At 24.8% G+C, this 22,126-nt stretch overlaps 1 protein-coding gene and 1 long non-coding RNA gene across 2 annotated transcripts; one reads left to right on the top strand and one right to left on the bottom strand.

Annotated features, from left to right (window-relative positions):
* Nucleotide 1: 1 nt before the first annotated feature.
* Nucleotides 2–20,993, bottom strand: LOC114124054 (ABC transporter G family member 23-like). Its single transcript, XM_027987218.2, has 14 exons — nucleotides 20,811–20,993; nucleotides 4,354–4,485; nucleotides 4,094–4,226; nucleotides 3,847–4,001; nucleotides 3,401–3,508; nucleotides 3,060–3,282; nucleotides 2,068–2,198; nucleotides 1,783–2,008; nucleotides 1,472–1,649; nucleotides 1,285–1,403; nucleotides 1,137–1,207; nucleotides 688–953; nucleotides 517–603; nucleotides 2–458 (listed from the first exon to the last, which is right to left on the bottom strand). Exons 2-14 carry the CDS (start codon nucleotides 4,482–4,484, stop codon nucleotides 229–231), a joined length of 2,058 nt encoding a protein of 685 aa, XP_027843019.2. The 5' UTR covers nucleotide 4,485; nucleotides 20,811–20,993; the 3' UTR covers nucleotides 2–228.
* LOC126549741 (uncharacterized) lies at nucleotides 11,006–13,276 on the top strand. Its single transcript, XR_007603857.1, has 3 exons — nucleotides 11,006–11,094; nucleotides 12,423–12,468; nucleotides 13,195–13,276. It is a non-coding gene; the product is annotated as an uncharacterized LOC126549741 (long non-coding RNA).
* Nucleotides 20,994–22,126: the final 1,133 nt, after the last annotated feature.

Genomic DNA, 22,126 nt, shown 5'->3' on the forward strand with positions numbered 1-22,126 from the left:
ATATTGCATTTTCATTTATTTATATTTTATATTTACATAATTTAGAATCCTATGTAAAACAATAAATTATATTTATACTACTTAAGTACATTTATTTACAATTTCTCATAGATTTTTAACATTTAAAAAAAAAAACTTAATATATTTGATTGCCACAAAGCATTCTGGCAGTCTTTTGTACTTGACACATAGAATTATTTTTATGCTGAGATCTTGCAGATCTCATATCTATACTTTCTTCCATGTGCCTTTCTTTGATTTGTATAATACATAAGATATTGCATAGAATATCAAAGCCCAAATTAACATTGAAATAAATCCCATATAAACAGCTGTATGATCAATAGACCAACCACGCATAGTTATACCTCGTAATGCCTCAATAGCCAATGTAATTGGGACAAACTTGTTGGTATACTTAACAAAATAACGTGCTCCTTGAGTAGGCCAAATAAAACCTAAGAATAAAAATTGTTCTAAAAATTATAATTTAATATTTAATAATAATTTATTTACCACATGCACACATCAACAAAAAATTAGTGCCGACTCCCGCAAATCCAGCTGCAAAGTGACTGTCATTTGACAAAGCCAATACAAAACCTTCAAATAATAATAACATATTTATTATTTTACATAATTTATAATGATAAATTAATCGACAACAAGACACTTCATAAAACTAACCATATATCATTCCTGTTATTCCTATGACTATTAACAGGCTGAATCCAATTGTAATCGATCCAATATATGGATTGTCATAGAATACGTACATAATTATTAAAATTTCAACTGCTTGAATACATATGTATGTAATTTGAATAATTGAATGAGCTAATGCTATTTCAAGGTATGTCATACCAGAAGTTAATACCCGGTCCAGTATTCCATCATTTTGTTCATCGAGCATAACAAAAGTTGTGAAGATTAATGGCAAGAAAAACATACATCTAAAAATAATTTGAAGTGACAATAAATGTAATGTTATTTGTTAGATATCTAAATGCTTAGTAAGCAAAATTAATTGCTTACTCAATAATTAATGTATTTAGTAATTTCAATAAATAACAAATATTATCTACTAACTATCTAATTCTAGCATAAAAATAAATTAACGATTTAGAAATACATACATGCATACTGTTCCTGGTGCAACAAAATGAGCAAAAGACCCTGCATTTGAACCATACAGTGCATCATGAATCTAAAATACATTAAATAGTTTAAAAAAAATAAAAACCAAATTGGTATTTGGATATATTCATCTATAATTTGTGGTACCTTAATAGGGTAAGAAAAGACTTTATCCAATGAATCTTTACAAGAACCAACTAGATTTTTAAAAGCATCAGCTAAACTCAATGTCACATCTCTTTCAATTAAAATTGACATATACCTATCTAAAACATACCCATAAAACTGAATGATTTAAAAAGTTATATTATAATTTCTTAAAAATTAAAATCACCTGAATCGTCGACCCAAAACTCTAAAAAACTCTGATCAACCACATCATCCTTACTGTTTTCACCAGAATTAATTCTATCTTTTAACGATTCTGTATAATTCCAATTAAACCGTAATAATGCCCAAATTTCATTTTTTTTTATAGACTTTTTTGCATCTTCGATATTATAGTAGTCTCTCTGCACATATTATCATTTTAAATTATTAGTAGGTATAATAAATTATTATATAATGTTGATTAAAGTCTAAATTAACTTAATAGAAGGCATGTTAAAAAAAAATAATAATAATAATTTATTCTTATTTACATACAATTTTATAAGTTCTTTTATGAAGTTCATAAATTAATTGACAGCTGCCATAAATTTTTTCGTTCAAGAAACAATTGTTATTATGTTTATAAGTAAAATTTGCACAGTCTCTTAAATCGATTTCTTCATTAATAATTCCAATTCTAATGTTCTTGGGATCACGTCCGATTGCCATATTAAAAAATAAAGTTATAATGATTGGCAAACCCAACATTAGATAAGTCATCCTAAAAAATGATTAATGATTATCAATAGGTAATAATTAAGTTAGGTATAATATTATTACTGTTTATTTCTCCATAGTAAAAATCGATTTTTTAACATCTGAGCCCGAAATCGTCTCGTTTCGAATTTTCTGTTATTGTCTAGAGGTAACAATTTTTTTTGTACATCACCGTCAATAGGCAATGAAGACTTCTAAACAATTAATACAACTTTAATAAAAAAACATAATGTTTGATTTTAATATAATTAATATATAGGTAATAATCATATATTGTTTTTATTGTATTAAAATTAATAGGTCTGTAGGTTTTTATAGTACCTACCAATCTAGTATTTTTATTGGCGCAATTGCCAATTAGAGATATTTATGGGGGTGCTAAAACCCAAAATAATTTCACTTTTAAAGAGTCGCTTATTTAGTTTACTCGTTTTAACATATAGGTAGGTACTAATAATTCTAACAAAATATTGTAACCAATAAAATAATATTATAGACAATAGTCTTTCTAGTGGGGCTTAGATATGAGGATTGACTCCCCTTGAATTTTTTAATAAACCAAAATAATTGATTGTTACTTTTGATAACCTACCTAATCTAAATGACCAATAATGATAGTATAGGTATATTTATTTTTGTGATGAATAATTTTTAATAATTTTTATTAGAGTTCAACCATTTGAAAAACTTATCGTATTTGACTTGTATTCGGGCTGACATTCAAACCCCTAATAGTGAACTAAGAAAATTCAAAATAGCAGTCAAAACTGAAATTGAATTGTAAATTTCTTATAACAGCCATAGTTTTCTATACGTTTTTGTTTTCATTGAGTTACCTACTCAATATTTCTAATTAGGTATTAAAATTATTATGCATCATATTATCATATCAATATCAAAAGAATTCCCTGATTACGCCAAATATCTACTAATGTCCATAATGTTAAACAATATATAAATAGGTACCTACTTAATATGTAGGTAGGTAATATAAAAAAGTATATTTTACAAGAACTAGAACGAAGTTCAAATCTAAGTGAAAATAAATTATTTACTTGTATGACTTTTGACGTATCAATTATGCACAGCTTGAGGAACACGTCTTCTAAAGATGAACAGCCGTAACATTTCATTAAATTTTCCGGAGCATCTTCTGATAATATTAATCCGCTTCTCATCATACCAACTGTGTGTGCTCGTCTAGCTTCCTCGATATAATGTGTAGTAATAATAATTGTTTTGCCTTCCGAAGATAAGTCGGATAAATGTAACCAGATTCTAAAACAAATGAATTAATGGTAGATACGGAAAAATGATAAGTAAGTAGTGGGTATTTTATGTACCTATCTACAGGTGTCTTACTAGTTATTATACTCATACTTCACACAATACTTACTTTTCACTCAGTATTGGATCTAAACCTACAGTAGGCTCGTCTAATATTAAAAGCGTTGGATTATGGAGAAGAGCAACTGCAAGGGAAACTCTTCGTTGTTGGCCTCCACTAAAAATAAATAATTTTTTAATCTTTGAAATTATTCAGTTCATTCACTTAAACTAAACTCTATCTATAGGATATATACTATGAAATGTACACAATACTGATTAATTCTTAACTTTGGAAAAGAATTTATAGCGCTTATAATTCACGAGAGCGAAGAAAATTAAAACTAAAATGTGTAGATACCCTCTTGACAGGTGATGGCTGATAGGTACTTAAAAATGCCAAGCATACCATTGAATTTTGTGTATCTATTAACACTGTACTTGTACATCTAATAATATGAATTCTAACCAAAACTTCATTCTTTATGAGTAATATATTCTAATAATTGTGCTTACCTTAAATTATTTATTAACATTTTTCGTTTAGGCAAGTCAAATAAAGCATTGAAATATTTGTAACGAGCAATAATTTCATTTCGAGAATGACCAAAAATTGTTCCAAAGTAGAAAAAAATTTCTTCAACGCTAAGTAAAGGATCTAAACATAAATCCTAAAAACACAATTCGTTGTATATAGTACTTATATAATGTAATATACATTATGTAGTGTTATTAGTAATGCATGAGAAAAAAATTCTATTACCTGTGGCATGTAACCAATGTCATCTATCACATTTGATTCTAAATTGATGACACCGTTATCCAATTTCGTTCTACCGACTATACAATTTAAAAGGGTTGTTTTACCACATCCACTAGGTCCTAATAGACCATAACTGAAAATTATATTAATTAGTATTAGTCATATACTCGTATTATATTATGATATTAATGTAAAATAATTAGTGTATTTTATTTATACATCTAATAGGTAATTAATAATATATTAATGCCTTTATATACATTGTATTTCTACGGACGGTCAGGGAGACTCCTCTGAGCACAATAGCCGACGCGTTATATCTTTTAAACGCACTTCGTACTTCAACTGAAGCCGTTGGTGGTGGCTGTGGTTGGATAGCGTCCCTACACATCCTATTAAATAAAATATAAAATAAAACAAAACATAAGTAGATATCAAATTATTTTATTTAATGATAAATTTACATGTCATCATACTATGAATACCTATGTAAGAAATATCAAATTTATTTATTCGTAGCATTTCAGCAAACCGGCATACGCTTTCATCGTGTACATTTCAAATATTTATGTAGGTACAACAAACTAATTTTTTATGATTATACCATAGATAATATTATACTTCAACGTGTTTTTGAAATTTGCGATTTGGGCGTTACTTTTGACTCTACTCTTTGGCTATCGAACGATTGAGAACGTTATACCTTTTTGGCCGAACGATTGAGAACACTTAAAATTAACAAAGAACTTACTGCTGACCCCAAAAAACCCCCAAAACAATACGATTGAGAACTAATTTACGTGTCACGTTGCCATATCATTTATTTGGCTTTTGAAAAACTTAGTATACCTACACAAAATAAATATTCTTGAAAAATGTCATAAATTAATAATTATAATCATATACAAATAAGCGTCTAATAATATGTAATATATAATATGAATAAAAAATTTAAAATATGTAGCACTTATAAAAATGTCTAATACCTGTATAGTGTAATACCTACATACATTAAGTGTATATATGAATAAAAAAAAAATTTTAAATAAGCAGAACTTATAAAATTATGGTATTTACATGTATAAAAATTAAATAAATAAAAAATTATGTAATGACAAATTAATTACTTATATTATGTATACAAAAAATCATCGTGTCGTTTCGTTTCCGAATAAAACGAAATTTATTACTGTCTAATAATATTAGGTGTTCACCTCGTTCACTTCTTATAATTTTAATTTCGTTATTTTTTATTTTCAAAGTATTATTAAGTAACGAATAGTTTGTACGAGGACAGCAAACTGCAGAACTGTAAATCTAATGTTACCGTAAATTATTCTTGTATCTGGTATCCAAGTTACTAATAACATCCCGAAAATCCGATAAAAGTCTGATAAATATCAATAGATTATTGTGCTCATATTATCGATCGATTACATTTGGCAACGTTGGAAAAAAATAAAAACATGAGCGTTCTCAATCGTGTTACCAAAACTAACGTTCTCAATGGCAGTGACGGATTTACGGGGGGGTCCATGGGATCTGGACCCCCCAGACACTGATACATACAAATGTATAATATTATAATGCATACATAGAGTCTGACCCCTAGTATTAACACAATATAATATAACACAGGACCCCCCCTAGAAATTGTTTATAAATCCGCCACTGCTCAATGGTACTTTCAACCGTATTTTACCGTACTCTTTCATTCAACAAGCATTACTTAAACATTACTAAAATAACGTCTTCTACATAAGGTTTCATAAATAGAACTTGTAAAGATTTAAAAATTTAAAAATTCTTTATTCCTCTCTTGTTCGATCTACTCTGGAATACAATTCGGTCCTATGGTCACCTTCTAGCGCTATGCCTAGAAGCTATTCAAAATCGATTTCTTCGTTTTATTTCGTACAAATGTAATACCCCCCGTCAACCACACTCAAATTATTCACCTTTATTAATCGAACTAAATATGACCAGTCTTGCTGATAGAAGAAAAATTAATGACATGAAGTTTCTATTTAAAATTGTAAATGGTTATTTAAACTGTCCTGAATTACTCAACTGCTTAAATTTTAATGTCCCTCATTGCCGAACTAGATTTGCAAATACTTTTTACATTCCTTTTCAAAGAACAAATTATGCACTTGGTTCTCTTATTAATAGATAAATGAAAATAGCTAATGACGTCCTGGTTGATTTATTTAATTTTCATTCTTTTGAAAGTTTTTGTAATTATATTATTTATTTATAAATTGTTTTTTATTTTTTATCTCTATTTTTTGTTATTTATTACACCTATAATCTTTGATATTTATATTATTTGTATTGTATTCTAATTATTATCTTATTATCAATCTATAATTTGTATATGATATATATTCTTTTTACTGTTTTTCATTTATTTAGATTTAGTCCGGTAATGTAATAACTAGGTACAAATTGTTTTTGGGTTCGTCCGTTTGAATTGATAAAATAAATAAATAAATAAATAAATATAGATACTATAGTATAGTAAACCCAATATCCAAATAAAGTTAATATAATATTCTAACCGTATTATTAATACAGTGCAACCTAGATATTTTTTCTAACACTAAGCACTTAAACATTATCAAAAGTTAAACGCATATTGTCGCTGCCGATGGGTGAATATGATTATCAACCAGCCAAATTTTACTTAACATTATAAATTATAGTAATAGCCAATAAATTATGTTATTGCTAGCATCACCCCATACTATACGTTACTTCTAGAACTCGAATAAATATGAATAAAAAATGTATTTAATAAATTAATAAATATTTAGTATTTTTCAAAAGATAGTCATAAATCATAATCATTCTATAAATTGAATGTTAACCAAATGTAAGATTAATTCTTGTCGTGGACTTATTCATAGCCGGCATATGCACATCGCCGCAAGAACTCAATCACCCCCAGTTTTAGGAATTAAATTGTTATATTAATATAGATACCTATAATTATAGCACATATAGACTATTTTGTATTTAATAGAGTAAGTAATTCAATTGTATAAAGTATAGTTGCGTTTATTATAAATTACCTAGCTTTCTCGCAAACGTCTAAAGGTCATGAGTCACGACGAACATGCTACGTCATTTAAATAATTATACCACATATTAATGTAAACGAGCGTAGTGCTGTGTTTGTGTACAGCGATCAGCGATCAATACAGTAGGTACCAAATAAAGTAATAAATAATAATGATCGATGGCTTTAAATAATGTATAGCACACAAAGACAGATATATATGTATAATGTATATATATATATAAGCACCTCTACTCTTGTAGTTGAAGGTAAGTATATAGATATATATAGTAGGTACATTTATGAGTTGTAATTATTTGTCTTTTATAAGCATTTGATTATAATATATCTACTTAAATACCTACATAAGGCGATTTAATTACGACTTATAATCAGCTTAGCCAGTCTATACTCTATATATAAATGCCTCTGGCGCTCATTACAAGATAACAGGCCACCTGCAGAGATGTGCTGTTTCCTGGCCAATTGGCATTACCATTGCCCTGAACGACTATCAGCTAAGTACAATAAATTAATTTTTACAAAATATTCGGAAATTGTTTTGAAAATTTAATTTTATATTGTATAAGCTAGTTACCTAGTACATAAATTAGTCACATTAATGATTAAAACGTCCAACTAAACATTTTGTGTTTCTAAGAAACTTTGATTTCCGTTATAATTATTAAATACCTATTAAATAATTATGTTGATAGGTGTAATAACTGTAAAATGTTTTGAAAAGCATAGATGCTCATCGGTCATCATACTTTCTCTTCAAATTACATATTATAGGTAGGTACTGTAACTTAAAATATTGTTACAATTTTCAATAACTGTAGTATGAACGAAGAAAATTATTATTCCAAGTCATTATTGTAAGATACCTATTATTTATATGATATACAATATACATACACAATAATCAACATCAGTGCTGTGCAGTATCAATTAAATAAATCTTAATCAAAATTAATTTTTTGATATCCCCCACAAATATTTCACTACCCCTCGGATAGCATCAGTGCATTACTCATTTTAATAATGTATTTACATATATACCTATAGGCTGTAAGTTTATATTTGACACTCGTATTATTTATAAATTGTTGTTAATTAATAAATTATGATAAATAGCTCAACCGTAGATGGTAGTTTAAGTTATTATATTATAATAGTTGTGCATTCAAGTCACTAAAAATACAATTACAATAACACCCCTAAAAAACCGAATTTGAATTATAATTCATTGGATCTTCTTCCCAAAGGTTTAAGGTTTAATTTATCTTCTTATTTGATATGGAGATAAATATGGTTTAGGAATGCATAAAGGACAGACAGACAGACATTTATATGTATATATTTGTATATAGATTGTTATAGTGAATTATTAAACATTATTATAATGGAAACATTCGTGATCAACTGACTTTTCAGTTATAATGAGACTAAAATATACAAAATATATATTAGAATATTATATAACACTTATTCTTTACCACTTTATAATAAGGAATCCACTATTAGAAAGTCTTACTTTATTAGTTACACAATTTGGATTTTATAATTTAACAATAGGTAGTTTTGTAAATATTATTAAATAGATAGTAAAAATTAAAAGAAAACTAAAGAAATGCAAGTACTAGGTATAATGTAATTTTATAAACAACTTGCTATTTATTTTAATCCAACATCATGTTTATGAGCATTTAAGATAATCAAAACTGTAATCAACTTTAAAGCATCGTATAAACAAATTCGAAATAGTGAACTAAGCTAAAATATTGGAATTGTTTTTGGCGAGTACAACGATTTATTACGGCTTTCAATTGGAAAGACAACCGTCCTAAGTGACCCACCCAATTCTTGTACTTATCTCACTAGACAGCTTTTTTTACATTTCTAAATATATTTCATAATTTACATTATAATTATATATCGATGTATTATACTTATTATGACGGTGGTAGTATAGAATAATATTATATAATATTATTGAAACTCGCGTTGTTATATATAAAAAAAATTAAAAATGACGTAATTATTTAATTTTATTATGTGGTTTTATAATAATAGGCAAAAAAGGTAATAAAAATAATAAATAATAAGATAATATACTTATGAGTTATAATAATATCAACTATAAATGTACATAAAGATACTTATTTTATTATTTTTATTCAAATAACACTGTGTGCCCTTGAATTATATTAAATTATTCAATTTTTTTTTAAATGAAAATTACCTACCTATAGTTTTATAAAATTATAGTACCTATATATATTAGAATTGTAATAAAAATAATATTCTTAAAAGTGTTTATAAAAATATTAAATAACTCATATTTTTAAATTTGTATAGCCCTAAACTGTTTTATTTTTTCAAAGTGTATTACTCTATGACAGTGTTCATATTGGAGAGTACCTACTCAATTATATAATTTAAAATACGGGTATTTAAAAATAATAATAAATATGATATTGATAATATGTTTACCGGTTTCTACAATTGATAAACAAACCTTCAACATTTAATAGTCCTACAATATGTATTAACAATTAAACAATTGCATTCATTATAACTTATATAATATATCTACAAAGCAAAGATATTATAAAAATGTCATGAAAAATAGTCAATCTATCAAGCCATTAAAATGTATAGAATAAAAAGATCAGCTAGGCATATCAATACTTAGTGAAGGCTAGTTAACACATTCCATTAATTTGAACAAATTATAATATTATTACAAAATTAGTAAAAATGTTAGTTACCTGTTATATTAATTATTGTATGGCAATAACATCTACACTGTTGACAGAAAAATATATAATACTATTTATCATTAATATTATAGTGTACCTATAGATACTATAATAATAAAAAAAATTATCATAAATCATAATAATAATAATTTATTTAAAATACCCCAGGCAATGTTAGAGTAATTCATAAGTTATTTTTGTATTATATATAATAAACATATTATTAACTTAAATATCAAAAAAAAAAAAAAAAAATGCAGACATCAAAAACTAGATGTGAATAAAAAAAGTATTGAAATATTATTTTTAACTTGAAAACAATATGATAAATTACTGCATTCGAAAATGAATTTAGTGTTTACCGTGATTCACAGAGCTTTACAGTGTTATAACATTTAAACTTTATTAAGTGTTTATAAAAAAGTAACGATACAAGGTTAATGAAACTGAAACATCAAATATAGTTAATATAAAGTAGGTAACCTTGTCTAAGTAAATAAGTTGTATATGTTGTATATTAATTGTACTATAGTTTTAAGTATGAGTATATGTACATCTTATTTAGAACTTAATTCTTATAAATAAAACTAATATTATCATCATACCTTGAAAATTTTACTTGTTATAATTAATTTCAAATATTAAATTACATCTTAATAATAATGCTCTAAAATTTCGAATAAAATTGTAAGTCTATATCAGACTATAGGTAGCTAGAATTTTTGGATTAAAAAACAAAAAAAAATAAATAACTAAAATATTATTTATACATTATATAATTAATTTACATGTCAGAAGTATGAATGTAAAATCCAAATGATTTTAAAAATATATTTACTACTGGCATCTGCTATACATTAGGTGTTGAGTGGAACTCGTTGAGTAAATTAGATACTATAATGGATCTTGTTAAATTTAAAATCAATGTTAACAATTAATTAATAAATTTAATTTTATTAAATTAATGATTGTTTAAATTTTTGTTACCATGGTTACAAAACAAAATTATTTTAATAATAAATAATAATATTGGATTTGAGTAAACATTTTTCTTTAATTTTTTGTTTGTTTTTTTCCGATTATATATGAAAAAATATTTAATATTTTTTTTATTTTGACCTCTCTAGTACAACTAAATTCTATATGCTATCTATAACCATCTTCAAATTAAAAATGTAAGCATTTTATCGACTACTTATCGTATATACAGACACAAAACTACACACACCATTGTATAATTAGTACATTTATCGCTTCACTCAGAATTTAAAATACATAGTAGTATAAATTTAGTATAAAAAGGATTTTGGTTTAGTCTAGCAATTTATTTTTATGATTCTATCCTAATACCACAATCAATGATCACAATGATCAAATACAAAGAGTAAAACTAAAAAACCTATAACTTTGTAAATCAAATATAGTTTCTTAAATTAGGTAGACATTTCAGAAATAAAATTATAGGAAATGCGTTCTAAAAATATTAAAATTATTCAAGATAATTTAAATGTGTAATTTGTAGTAGATTTGTTATAACCTATGTTTATTCTCAGATCCCGTATATTATATGACTATTCTATAACTTATAACTAAAATAAATAGCTACTTATTGATACTTCAATAATAATAATAAATAAATAAATAATTGTTGTTTGTTTGTATTTATACAAAAATTTGTTGATTACTTAAGATACCTAGTATTTGTATTTAACTAATTAAAAAATATTTTCTTAAAAATAACCTCAAAGGTATACGTAAACTGTTATATCAACCTACCTATTTAACTATTAATTAAATAAAGGATAATTCAATTTTAATGCATTTATTAGTTTCTACTCTGACATGGAATAACTTATTAATTATAATTTCTAAGAAAAAAAAAATCATTATTATAACTGTATGAGTTCCTTATATATAAATTATATTGTATTATGTCTTATATAGGTTCCTTGATAATGGCCTCAATCCAGTAATCCAATAATTTCTTTCTCCCTCTTTAATAATTTAACTTGATTACATAATTATTAGTTACTTTTTTTTATAGTTTTGAAGTATATGTTTATAAGGTTTTGATGTTATTAACACGTAACACAATGGTACAAATTATTATTTAATAATTATTCCTATCTACTATCTAGTGATCATACAGTTAAGTAAACAAATGTTTGGCTTTGGCACTACTATAATGACAAAAGTGTATTACACTTCTATATTTTATAAAATGTAGAAAAACACAAATAAAAAATATAGGTTACTATAAGAAGCAACTACCTAAATCGGTACCTAATCTGCTATTTTTTTTAGATACCTATACATATTTAAGAAGATTATCTGGTATTAGTTAAATCGAACTAATTTAAATAAGTATTAAATTATCAATAATTAAAAAAAAAAATAGTTAAACTTTATAAATTATTTGTTGATTCTCATAAAAATAAATGATAATTTAATTATGTATAATTGTTATTATTACTCATTTAAAAATATTAAATTATCTATATAGGTGCAGTGAATGTAATGATAGTGTGGTGCACAGACTACAGACATAGGTAATATTATAATATCATATTACGTCTATATACGTAATTGATGTATTTGATGTATAATTATTTGAAAAATTATATTATCCGCGTTCTTATATAATTTATGATATATATATTATATTATGATAGTGATAGCCGATGGGTATCTCTCTAAAAAAATCTGAATACATCTACACTTAAAATCCTAGTTACCTAATAGCAACCTAGGTGGTACACCTACTTTACCCCTAATTTGGTTTATCTATACATTGGAATTTGGAAAAAATTGTTTAATTTTTATATTTGGATATAAAAAAATGTATGGTGTCGTTCAAAAAAAAAAAATTTAAAAAAAATAAATAGCAATTTTATTTGACTTTAAATGTGAAGTGTTTATTATTAAAACAATCGCCCTGAATGTACAATATTATAATAGGATATTATACAAGCATATAATAAATATACCTAACGTTGACCACTATTTGAATTACCCTTTACAATCATTTCAATGTTAATCCAATTAGTATCAATTAAATTAATGTTTGACAAAAATGGAAATAGTATAAATTGTATTTCTGATTAACCAGTTCATTATCAATATAAACGTTTAACTATATAGAAGAATACTAACTATTAAGAATCAATTAAAGAAAAAATGACATTGAAAAAAATATATATTTCCGGAATTATAAAACATTTGTTATTATTTGATTTTTATCTAATTGTAAATTATTTTTGGTACTTATTGAAAAGAAGGAAACAGTTTGAATAAATCTGTGATTATTGGGAGTAAGGAGTACAGAAGAAACTGCAATGATAAGGAAGAATTTAGGCGATGTACTGTTGTGGAAATGTATCTAAAATAAGGTCTGTAAAAACCCGAAAAAGAAGAATTTTAACATTAAAATTACATATAACATTTTATAATCTTTATATAGTTGCTTATAAACTTATACTTAAGTATTAAATAAAATATGTTATAATAAATAATATCATGTAATATAAGTATAAAATCATTGTTTAATAATTTACAATTATTTATAAATAATAATCATACAAACATTAATAAAAATGATAAAATAGTGTGTTATTGTAAGAGTTATCTACAAGACATTTAGAGAACTGAAATAACAATAAATAAACTGAAAATAAATATTTTTTTTAATATTAGAATAAACCATTTACAGTTTAATAAAATTTCTATCACAAAATCGGCTTCATAACTTAAAACGTTTTTGGTACCTATCTAGGTAAATATTATATTATACAAGATTTTTCCTTTTACCATGCCGTTTATGATACTTATTACTGCGTATTAAAATCTCAAACTTAATATGCTCATTGCCCACGTATCTATAAAATCATTGTATTAGATTATAGTTTATTGTAAAACCTAGTTAATTTAAATTATATTATAAATCTATTACCTACATATTATTAGATGTAAATATTGTGAGATTGATAACATTACAAAAATATGAAGTGATATCAAGTAAACATTTAAAAAATATATTGTTTTCACGACCTCATTAATTATATAATACGGTTGTCGGTAGTGTATCCGTATGAAGGTATTATATCATAATTTATGATTCCTACAGTGGAATTGAAGGAAATATTCAGTTCACCCAACGATCTGTGTTTGCATTTGTATTTATTTAACAAATGCAATTAAACTTAATGAATTACATTTTAAGACCTGTCAGTTTCAACAGGAAATTCCAAAGTAAAAACTAATTTTTGTTATCTAATTGAAATAATTTTACTACGTTTTGCACATCCACTGATACAACTAGTTTATTATGTATAGGAATGAAAAAAAAAATGTCTCGTATGTTATTCTGCACTGACCATATATTATTACCAAATCAATGTCCTACTTTCACCATACTGTGATTGTGTATCGATGAACATTTTAAATTTAATTCCACTGCAGCTAATAAAGTGTAATTACTTATGGCAGTTTTTAAAATCTTATGTCATATAGGTAACTTAATTTTATTAACACGCGCACGAGTATAAAAAAATATTTATATACCAATGTCCAATAATGTTGTGTATAGCGTTATAGTCGTTATACAGACAGACGCATTATAAACAGGTAATATATTGGCATGTAACCTATATAAATATTTAAAAAATGTTTTGACAGCTATAATAGAAAATAAAACTTTATACCTAAATCAATCAATACAATGAAGAAGATTCAAATTAAAATGATTTTAGAATAAAATAATAATGTACAAAAATTTGGTTAAACATGGGTATATTTATCAAAATATAAGTATACTGTAAACTACATATACCTAGTTCAATACATGAAATGCTATAATCACGATGCCAAGTTTAAAGTAACCTATAATATGTATGTTGTGTAATATAAAGCGATGGAATAAAGGGAAAGTACAAAAAAAAAAAATATGAACTACCTATACCTATCTATCTAATAACGTTATTGTTGCTCCGGAGTCCGGGTCAACATTTTTCGACGCGTTTTTGTGATGTAAAACATATACCTATTTTAAAAAAAACCACTAACTTCACTTATATATAAATATATCATACATTTTACATTTTTAAGATGACTGGTTTTTGCTTTCTGCAGCTGTTAAACCGATAAAATATGATAGATTAATATCAATACAAATACAAATCATTTTTTTTTAAAGAGTTTTTTTTAACTATATCTTACATAATTTTACTTTTTTTTGAAAATATTTTAAATGATTTTTTTTTCATTATTTTTTTAATTGAAATAATATCTTAATAGCTAAAAAATTTTATTGTGTATTTATTTATAGGTTTTATAAACAGATACATTTTTTTAATCGATACCTAATAATTATTTGGTAAATATCAATAAAAATTATTATTTTAACTAACTTTTTGCTGTTTGGATTAGTAATATGAAACTATACCGTTCATTAATAAGGATTATGTAAATTTCTATATTTTACAATTGTACAGAATTTTAATGTGTATAAAATGTTTCCTCGAAGGTCTTTTACGTAAAATTCATAAAAGTCCTAAGAGTTCCATGAATATATTATAGTTGTCACGTCACTACCAAATAAAAATATGACATATTAATGTTTTAACCTCATTTGATGGCCAACGTTCGAGTTTATTCTTTCTGGTTATGAAAAATATCCTAACTCATGAAATTTAATCATAAATAACGTCATAATATATGTTTGTATGATCATAAAACAAAAAATCCTAAGTAAGATGAAAGCTCTTAACAAGGTCCATAAATAAATTAAATGTATAAGTGTACATAATATATTGTGTGTGCACGTGATTTTGAGAATATAAATATTATAGAGTAAATTGTTTTAGAATATTTTTATTGCTTCATTAATTGTGCATATATCTACGTAATTATAAAAACTAAATAGATAATTACGTGTGTAAGTATTAGAATAAATTATAAAGTTCATCTAAAAGTGAAATCTGAGCCTTGAATCCATTGACCTTGACCGAAGGAGAACACATACAGAAAGCAAAAGTGTTCCCGGAGAGAATAAATATAATATTATGAACCCCTCAGGCATTTGAACCAAATGAAATAATGGAGATGTAATAGATATAAATAAATTAAAAATACAGATCTTCTATTGAAGAATAGTTATAAACTCATAAACAATAAATTAAAGTCACCTGGCTTTTATTAAATTTATCATATACTTAATCTTGTAAGTACTTATACAGTTATACGTATATAATTATATAACACGAGTAGGTAGTATTGTTAAAAACATATATTATGATAGATCGTTTTCTATGTACAATAATTGATTACTTACTCCTAACCATAAATCATAAAAGTTCGTTGAAATCTTATTTTATATTTAATAGTTTATAAATAGGTACTCATATAACTTATTTTATTTATTTGGTTTGTTATGTGTTTTCAGTAATTTATGAATGAAAATATTTAGTTCAATAATAACCAACGATAACAATTTTTAAAAAATTTCAAATGGAAAAAGTTTATCTTTTATATTTGTAGTTAATTATTATATTATTTTAGTAGGTGGATAGGATACTCGTATCATAGTATTTTTCGTTTATATGAGTTATAAAGCGTATTTATAATAATCTAAATAACACAATTTCCTAATAAATAATCAAATACTTCAGGGTCTCAGAAATTGATTAATTAAAATAATAATTGGTAACGATATTTATCCACTAAAATGGGTAAATTACATATGTGTACCTGTTTTGTTTATATAAATGCACGAATATACAATATAATATTCTGAAGGTATTTATCAGTAAATTATATAGGTATTATATATTATTAGTCTATCATATGTATATGATACACTACTACCTAAATATTAGGATTTAAAGTACTCAACGCTCAACAGATGTTCTATTTGAACCAATAAATGGTTTCTACGTTTTTTACATTAGACAGTTTTTTGATTACAAAATTCGAATTTTGTAAATTTTGAAAATACTTGTATGACAATGTTGTATAATATCCTAACTAATTGTTTAAACATCTTGCCCTATATAAGTCGTAGCAGAATAAGGGAGGTACGTTTTCAAATTCAATAGTCAATTATCTATTACAACATGTTCCAGGTACCTATTATACGAGTAGATTTAATTTTTAAATTTCACATCTATATTTAGTATAAATTATGTATCATTTAAAGTAATCTTAAAAGTTATAAAACTTAAATCAGAAAAAAATGATATATTTTTGGTTATTTATGAGTATATAGATGTATAATTATTAATAGCTTGCCTATTTTTACTATTAGGTAGGTACCTATGTATATTATGTAAATACTATTTATTACAACTTACGATTTGAAGTGGGGATTTGCGAGGACAACATACGATATATAAACAATACGAATAAAATTATATTTGAAGAGTACTTATAAAAAGTGCTCTGTGGGGACTTTAACCTTTCCGTCGTTTTCGCCACTCCCTCTTTTATACAAACACCCTATTCGGGTTTTTGTTTGTTTTTAAATTATTGTATTTATTGTATTTACTGACGTTTGACACTCACGCAAAAATAAAACATTTAAATAAATTTTAATGGAAAAAAAACCATGAAATTCTCATGGCCACTGTTATATACCTATACTGATATTATGTCTACTTGTACACCTATACCTAACTGATAATAACCCCATTTTCTCCTATTTCCTATCAAACCTAGTTCCGATTCTTCCAAGATATTATTTCTATATACCTATTGATTAATGATTATGAATCATAATGATAGCCTCATCGATTGATGACTGAATTTATTGTTTCAACAATCATAACACGCCGTCTACACCAGGTTAAGCTGTATGCGGATACAGATTAATATTGAATTATATCGACAAATATTAAGTTTGTTGATATAGTTATCAATTTTTATTTTTTTATTAATATTACAATTGGTTTTTGATGAGGTTAAATTAAATTTCACGGATATAATATATAAATATATTTAAACGGTTTCCTAAAAATTTAGGTACCTACAGCGAAGACCCGAAAACCATGAAGGGCTGTAATATGATGTATTAATGTGTGTCGTAAGAGTCAATACTAGTCGACCTTACATACGAATATAATAATAATAAAAAAAAAAATAAAAAAAAAACTTTTCACCAATTGCAGCTTAAAAGATGACCTTGACATACACTATTTGATTAAAATTTACACACAATAATATTATTATAAGGAATACAAGTGAAAAATACTTCAGTGATAGATGGCAACACTTTTATACAAAAAAAAAAAAAAATGATGTCCTCGGAAAATATGCGGAAGTATATATTATTATCATTTTCGAGCAGTGTTTAAATTTGTGTAGTCAAACATAACTTAAAAACTTAAGATTTAATATATTTAAATTAAATACAAGTATCTACGCAGTTAAATAAAATAGCCAGAGACAATAATATGATAAGTATTTTTGAGTATAATAAAATGACTAATGAAATAATGACTATAGATATATTATTATTTACTAAAATATATGTAAGTATCAACTATTTTCTGCAAGCATATATACTTATATTTTCAGCCAGCTCGTGAGCTTATATATTTTAGTTTTAATTGATAAAATTTAAATATACTATTTAAGATTTTATCATAGTAACAAAATAATCAAATTAAACATCTTAAAATAGTTGAATTAATATTACGTAATTTATATAAATTATAAATTAAAAACTTGAACTTACGTTACAGTTTTAAAAAATAACCATAACTCAATTATTAATAATTAGCAACGTTACCTACAAAATATATAAGTAATTCATATTATATTAATGAGTAAATTGTATATTATTTGCTTACTGAGTAATTAAGTAAGTATAATCTGCAGTAAGATGACTTTTGCATGTCTTCATATTATTAGAATTAAAAGTAATTTTATAACTAACCTGACACATGACACTTATTTTTTCTAAATAGGAAGAAAGATTACCTACTATATTATATCAAAAATTTAATCAGTCTAAATATATTAAATGAGAAAATAACAATCCAAAATAATTATATTCATAATTAAAAATTTTGTAGAACACTTACACAATATCAATTAGACAAAATGTCAACAGAATTACCTAACTTCCATGAATTTAAACCTTTCCATGTCTAAGATATAGATGTAGTACCTATTATAATCAGTCAATAGGTAGTCGTATATTATTATGTATTAATATGGCAAGGCATCTATGAAATAACCTATAAAATTATATAAGATGATTTAAATGTTCTAATGGAACTTCGGAAAAAAACTGGTGTAAGCAGAAGCCTGTTAGGTACTGCCGGTACTGGTAGATACATACCACAACCATTCATTAATGAAACAGGCTAAATGAAAAATGAGAGATTATTGAAATTAAAAATGTTTACTGAGCTACTTATTAATTTACCTATAATACTTTTTTACACTAGATATTATAATGAATGTATTTTTAAGAGTAAATATTTATATAACTAATTTTTAGAATAAAGATAATATTATATATTTCTATGATAATAAGTTATTACTTATTAATTAACTTATTATGATACATATACAGTATTATAAAATTATGTAATTATATTTATCTATATAATTTTATTTTAATATTATTATTACTTATAGCAATAAACAAAAGTAGGCTAAAATACCTTTTTTTAATTACAAAAATATAAAAGAACAAAAACGCGGATATTTATTAAATATGTTTAGATATAATATAATCTCCTAAACAATTACACAAATACCTACTACAAAAAATGCTAATATGAGTACATACGGATAATAGGTTGTTAACAAAACTAAAATAAACCTATATGTGATGATTTAAATAAAAAAATAATTTCATTATTAGATATGTTTATTAAAATATAATTGAATCTTTGAACATTTGCTGCATCATCTGTGACACGAAATTAGTATCAAGTTTAGTTTTGGATTATTGACAATTGACGTATAATTATATTAACATAATATGATATTATTAAAAAAATGTAAATAGTAAAATAATAACTTTTTCCTTCATAGATACATTTAAATATTATTTTTAAGTATATTAACATTTGTATAATAAAATTTATTATAAAAACAAAAAAAATACTAATGATGATAACATATATTTAATATCATAGGGTTATTCCTTATTGAATATTGACTATTGCAATTTAAATATAAAAAGCCATTCGGCTATTATAGTGTACAGATAGGTCAATTACCTATAAATGAAAACACTTGCACATACTTGTAGAAAATCGTGTATTGAGAGTTAAGAAGGAAAAAAGTGACGAAGGACGTGTTGCGTGCGCACACATGGACAGCTTATATGGTTATTAATAAAACTGGGCCATACTATCAATTGTTACGAAATGCATTCGTTTTCTTTAAAAAACAACTTATTTAATTCAATATTTTACAACTTAAATATTTTTAAAATAACTAAAGAAGTTATATTCTTCATACATATTATGACCATATTATTATTTGATATCAATAAAATTTTTGCTAATTATTTCATCCGAATATTTTATTTATATAACAGTTATTAAATGCACGTGTATTTTTTATGATATCTACATCAACCATAATATAGTTTATTTTATTTTATTTACCACAAAAGTATTTTTTCAGTACCCATACCTAACTATTTATCTAAAGAGGTAATGGATATACTACATACTTGGTACCTTCATAAGCTACCTAACAATGATCATTTAACAAAATATAAATATTACAAACTTATATATTTTATGGTAAATTTAGACTTTAAATAAATGTACACACACTGTTGTTTGATTAAATTAAACTGAAACTCTGAATATTTTATAAACATATAATATGCATTTGTAGGTATTTTTACTTGAAATATAATTTGACTTACTTGATAAGTTATACGATAATCCTTCCGAAAATCCAATCATGTGAATACTAAAAGATCCAACCTGGTACTGGAATGATCAGTACCAGACTATAACATACGAGGTCTTGTTAACATTGTTGATGTCACAGTCACACGGGGTTATTACTTACTAGTTTGTGGCCATCGACCATCAGCCTCGATATAACATACCACTCGTTTTATTAGGTAGGTATCTCCAACCATTCACACTATTCTACAGGAAGCCCCTCCATTTTTTTTCTTGTTTTGTTTTTGCAACACGGTATAATTTTAAGTGTATACGAAAATACATTTAGAATGTAGATAAAGATATTCTACACTGCAGCAATAATTATGTAACAACAAATAAAAATATAGGTATAGGTACCTACATAATAATATTATTATGCATAACATTTATGTATGTGTATTATTATACTCGTATTTATAAACACGACTTGCGTAGGATCGGTACATATAGGTATCTACTACTTAGTACATATTATGTCCTACATTATATTATTGTACCCACATTAAAAATAAAATTTAATTCATGAAAATATGAGCCTTCTTCTTAAAGTACATTTGTAAATTTAATAAGGTACCTTTACCTACTTAATAACTTTAGTCTGTAATACATATTATATTTTAGTTCACTTTATATGCTTTATAGTTACCTAAAGTATACTGAACGCCGGCGTCAATAATGGCAATATTTAAAAAAAAAAATTACATACTTTAATATAATCATTTAACGAAAGTACCTAAGTAAATAAAATTCTTAAGCTTCATTTTCATACAAATAAACAAATTTAAATTTATTTAATACACAGAACAATGTTTCTACTTTTCTATATCATCTGAAACACAACATTTTGAACATGCTGACAATGTTCCGAACATTCAGGACATTTTTTTTAAATTAAAAACAGTGTAGGTATTAAACAACGATCGATATTCAATGTTTCTAGAGAAATGGAATTTTCATAAATATTAACAGCATTGTATAAATTAAATTTAAAACTTGAGAAAATGTATGAAACTAAATGTTAAAAAAATATATTTACAATAGAATAAATTATTAAAGATTGCCAAATGATAAATGAAACATAATAAACATATAGTTAAGTCATTTTAGACACTAGGTACCCATTTAATTATCTACTTTATACAATGTACTAAATTATTTTTTATATTATTATTGCTAATGTTTTCACAGTCTATAGGTAAAAGGTATAACCACAAAATTTAACCGCCTATTACCTAGTTGATCATTTAAATTTGCCGTTACTGCTGATTACCATCCGTACCTATGTGTT

This window comes from Aphis gossypii, chromosome 2 (genome assembly GCF_020184175.1).
Source record: "Aphis gossypii isolate Hap1 chromosome 2, ASM2018417v2, whole genome shotgun sequence".
NCBI lineage: Eukaryota > Metazoa > Arthropoda > Insecta > Hemiptera > Aphididae > Aphis > Aphis gossypii.

Bases quoted from the DNA above. Each gene is read 5' to 3' on its own strand.
- LOC114124054 (XM_027987218.2), bottom strand. From the start codon at position 4,484: ATGTGTAGGGACGCTATCCAACCACAGCCACCACCAACGGCTTCAGTT. The intron at 4,002-4,093 runs GTAATAGAATTT...TTGTGTTTTTAG, and splicing joins ACATTGGTTACATGCCACAG to GATTTATGTTTAGATCCTTT. The intron at 954-1,136 runs GTATGTATTTCT...AATTATTTTTAG, and splicing joins GCACCAGGAACAGTATGCAT to ATGTATGTTTTTCTTGCCAT.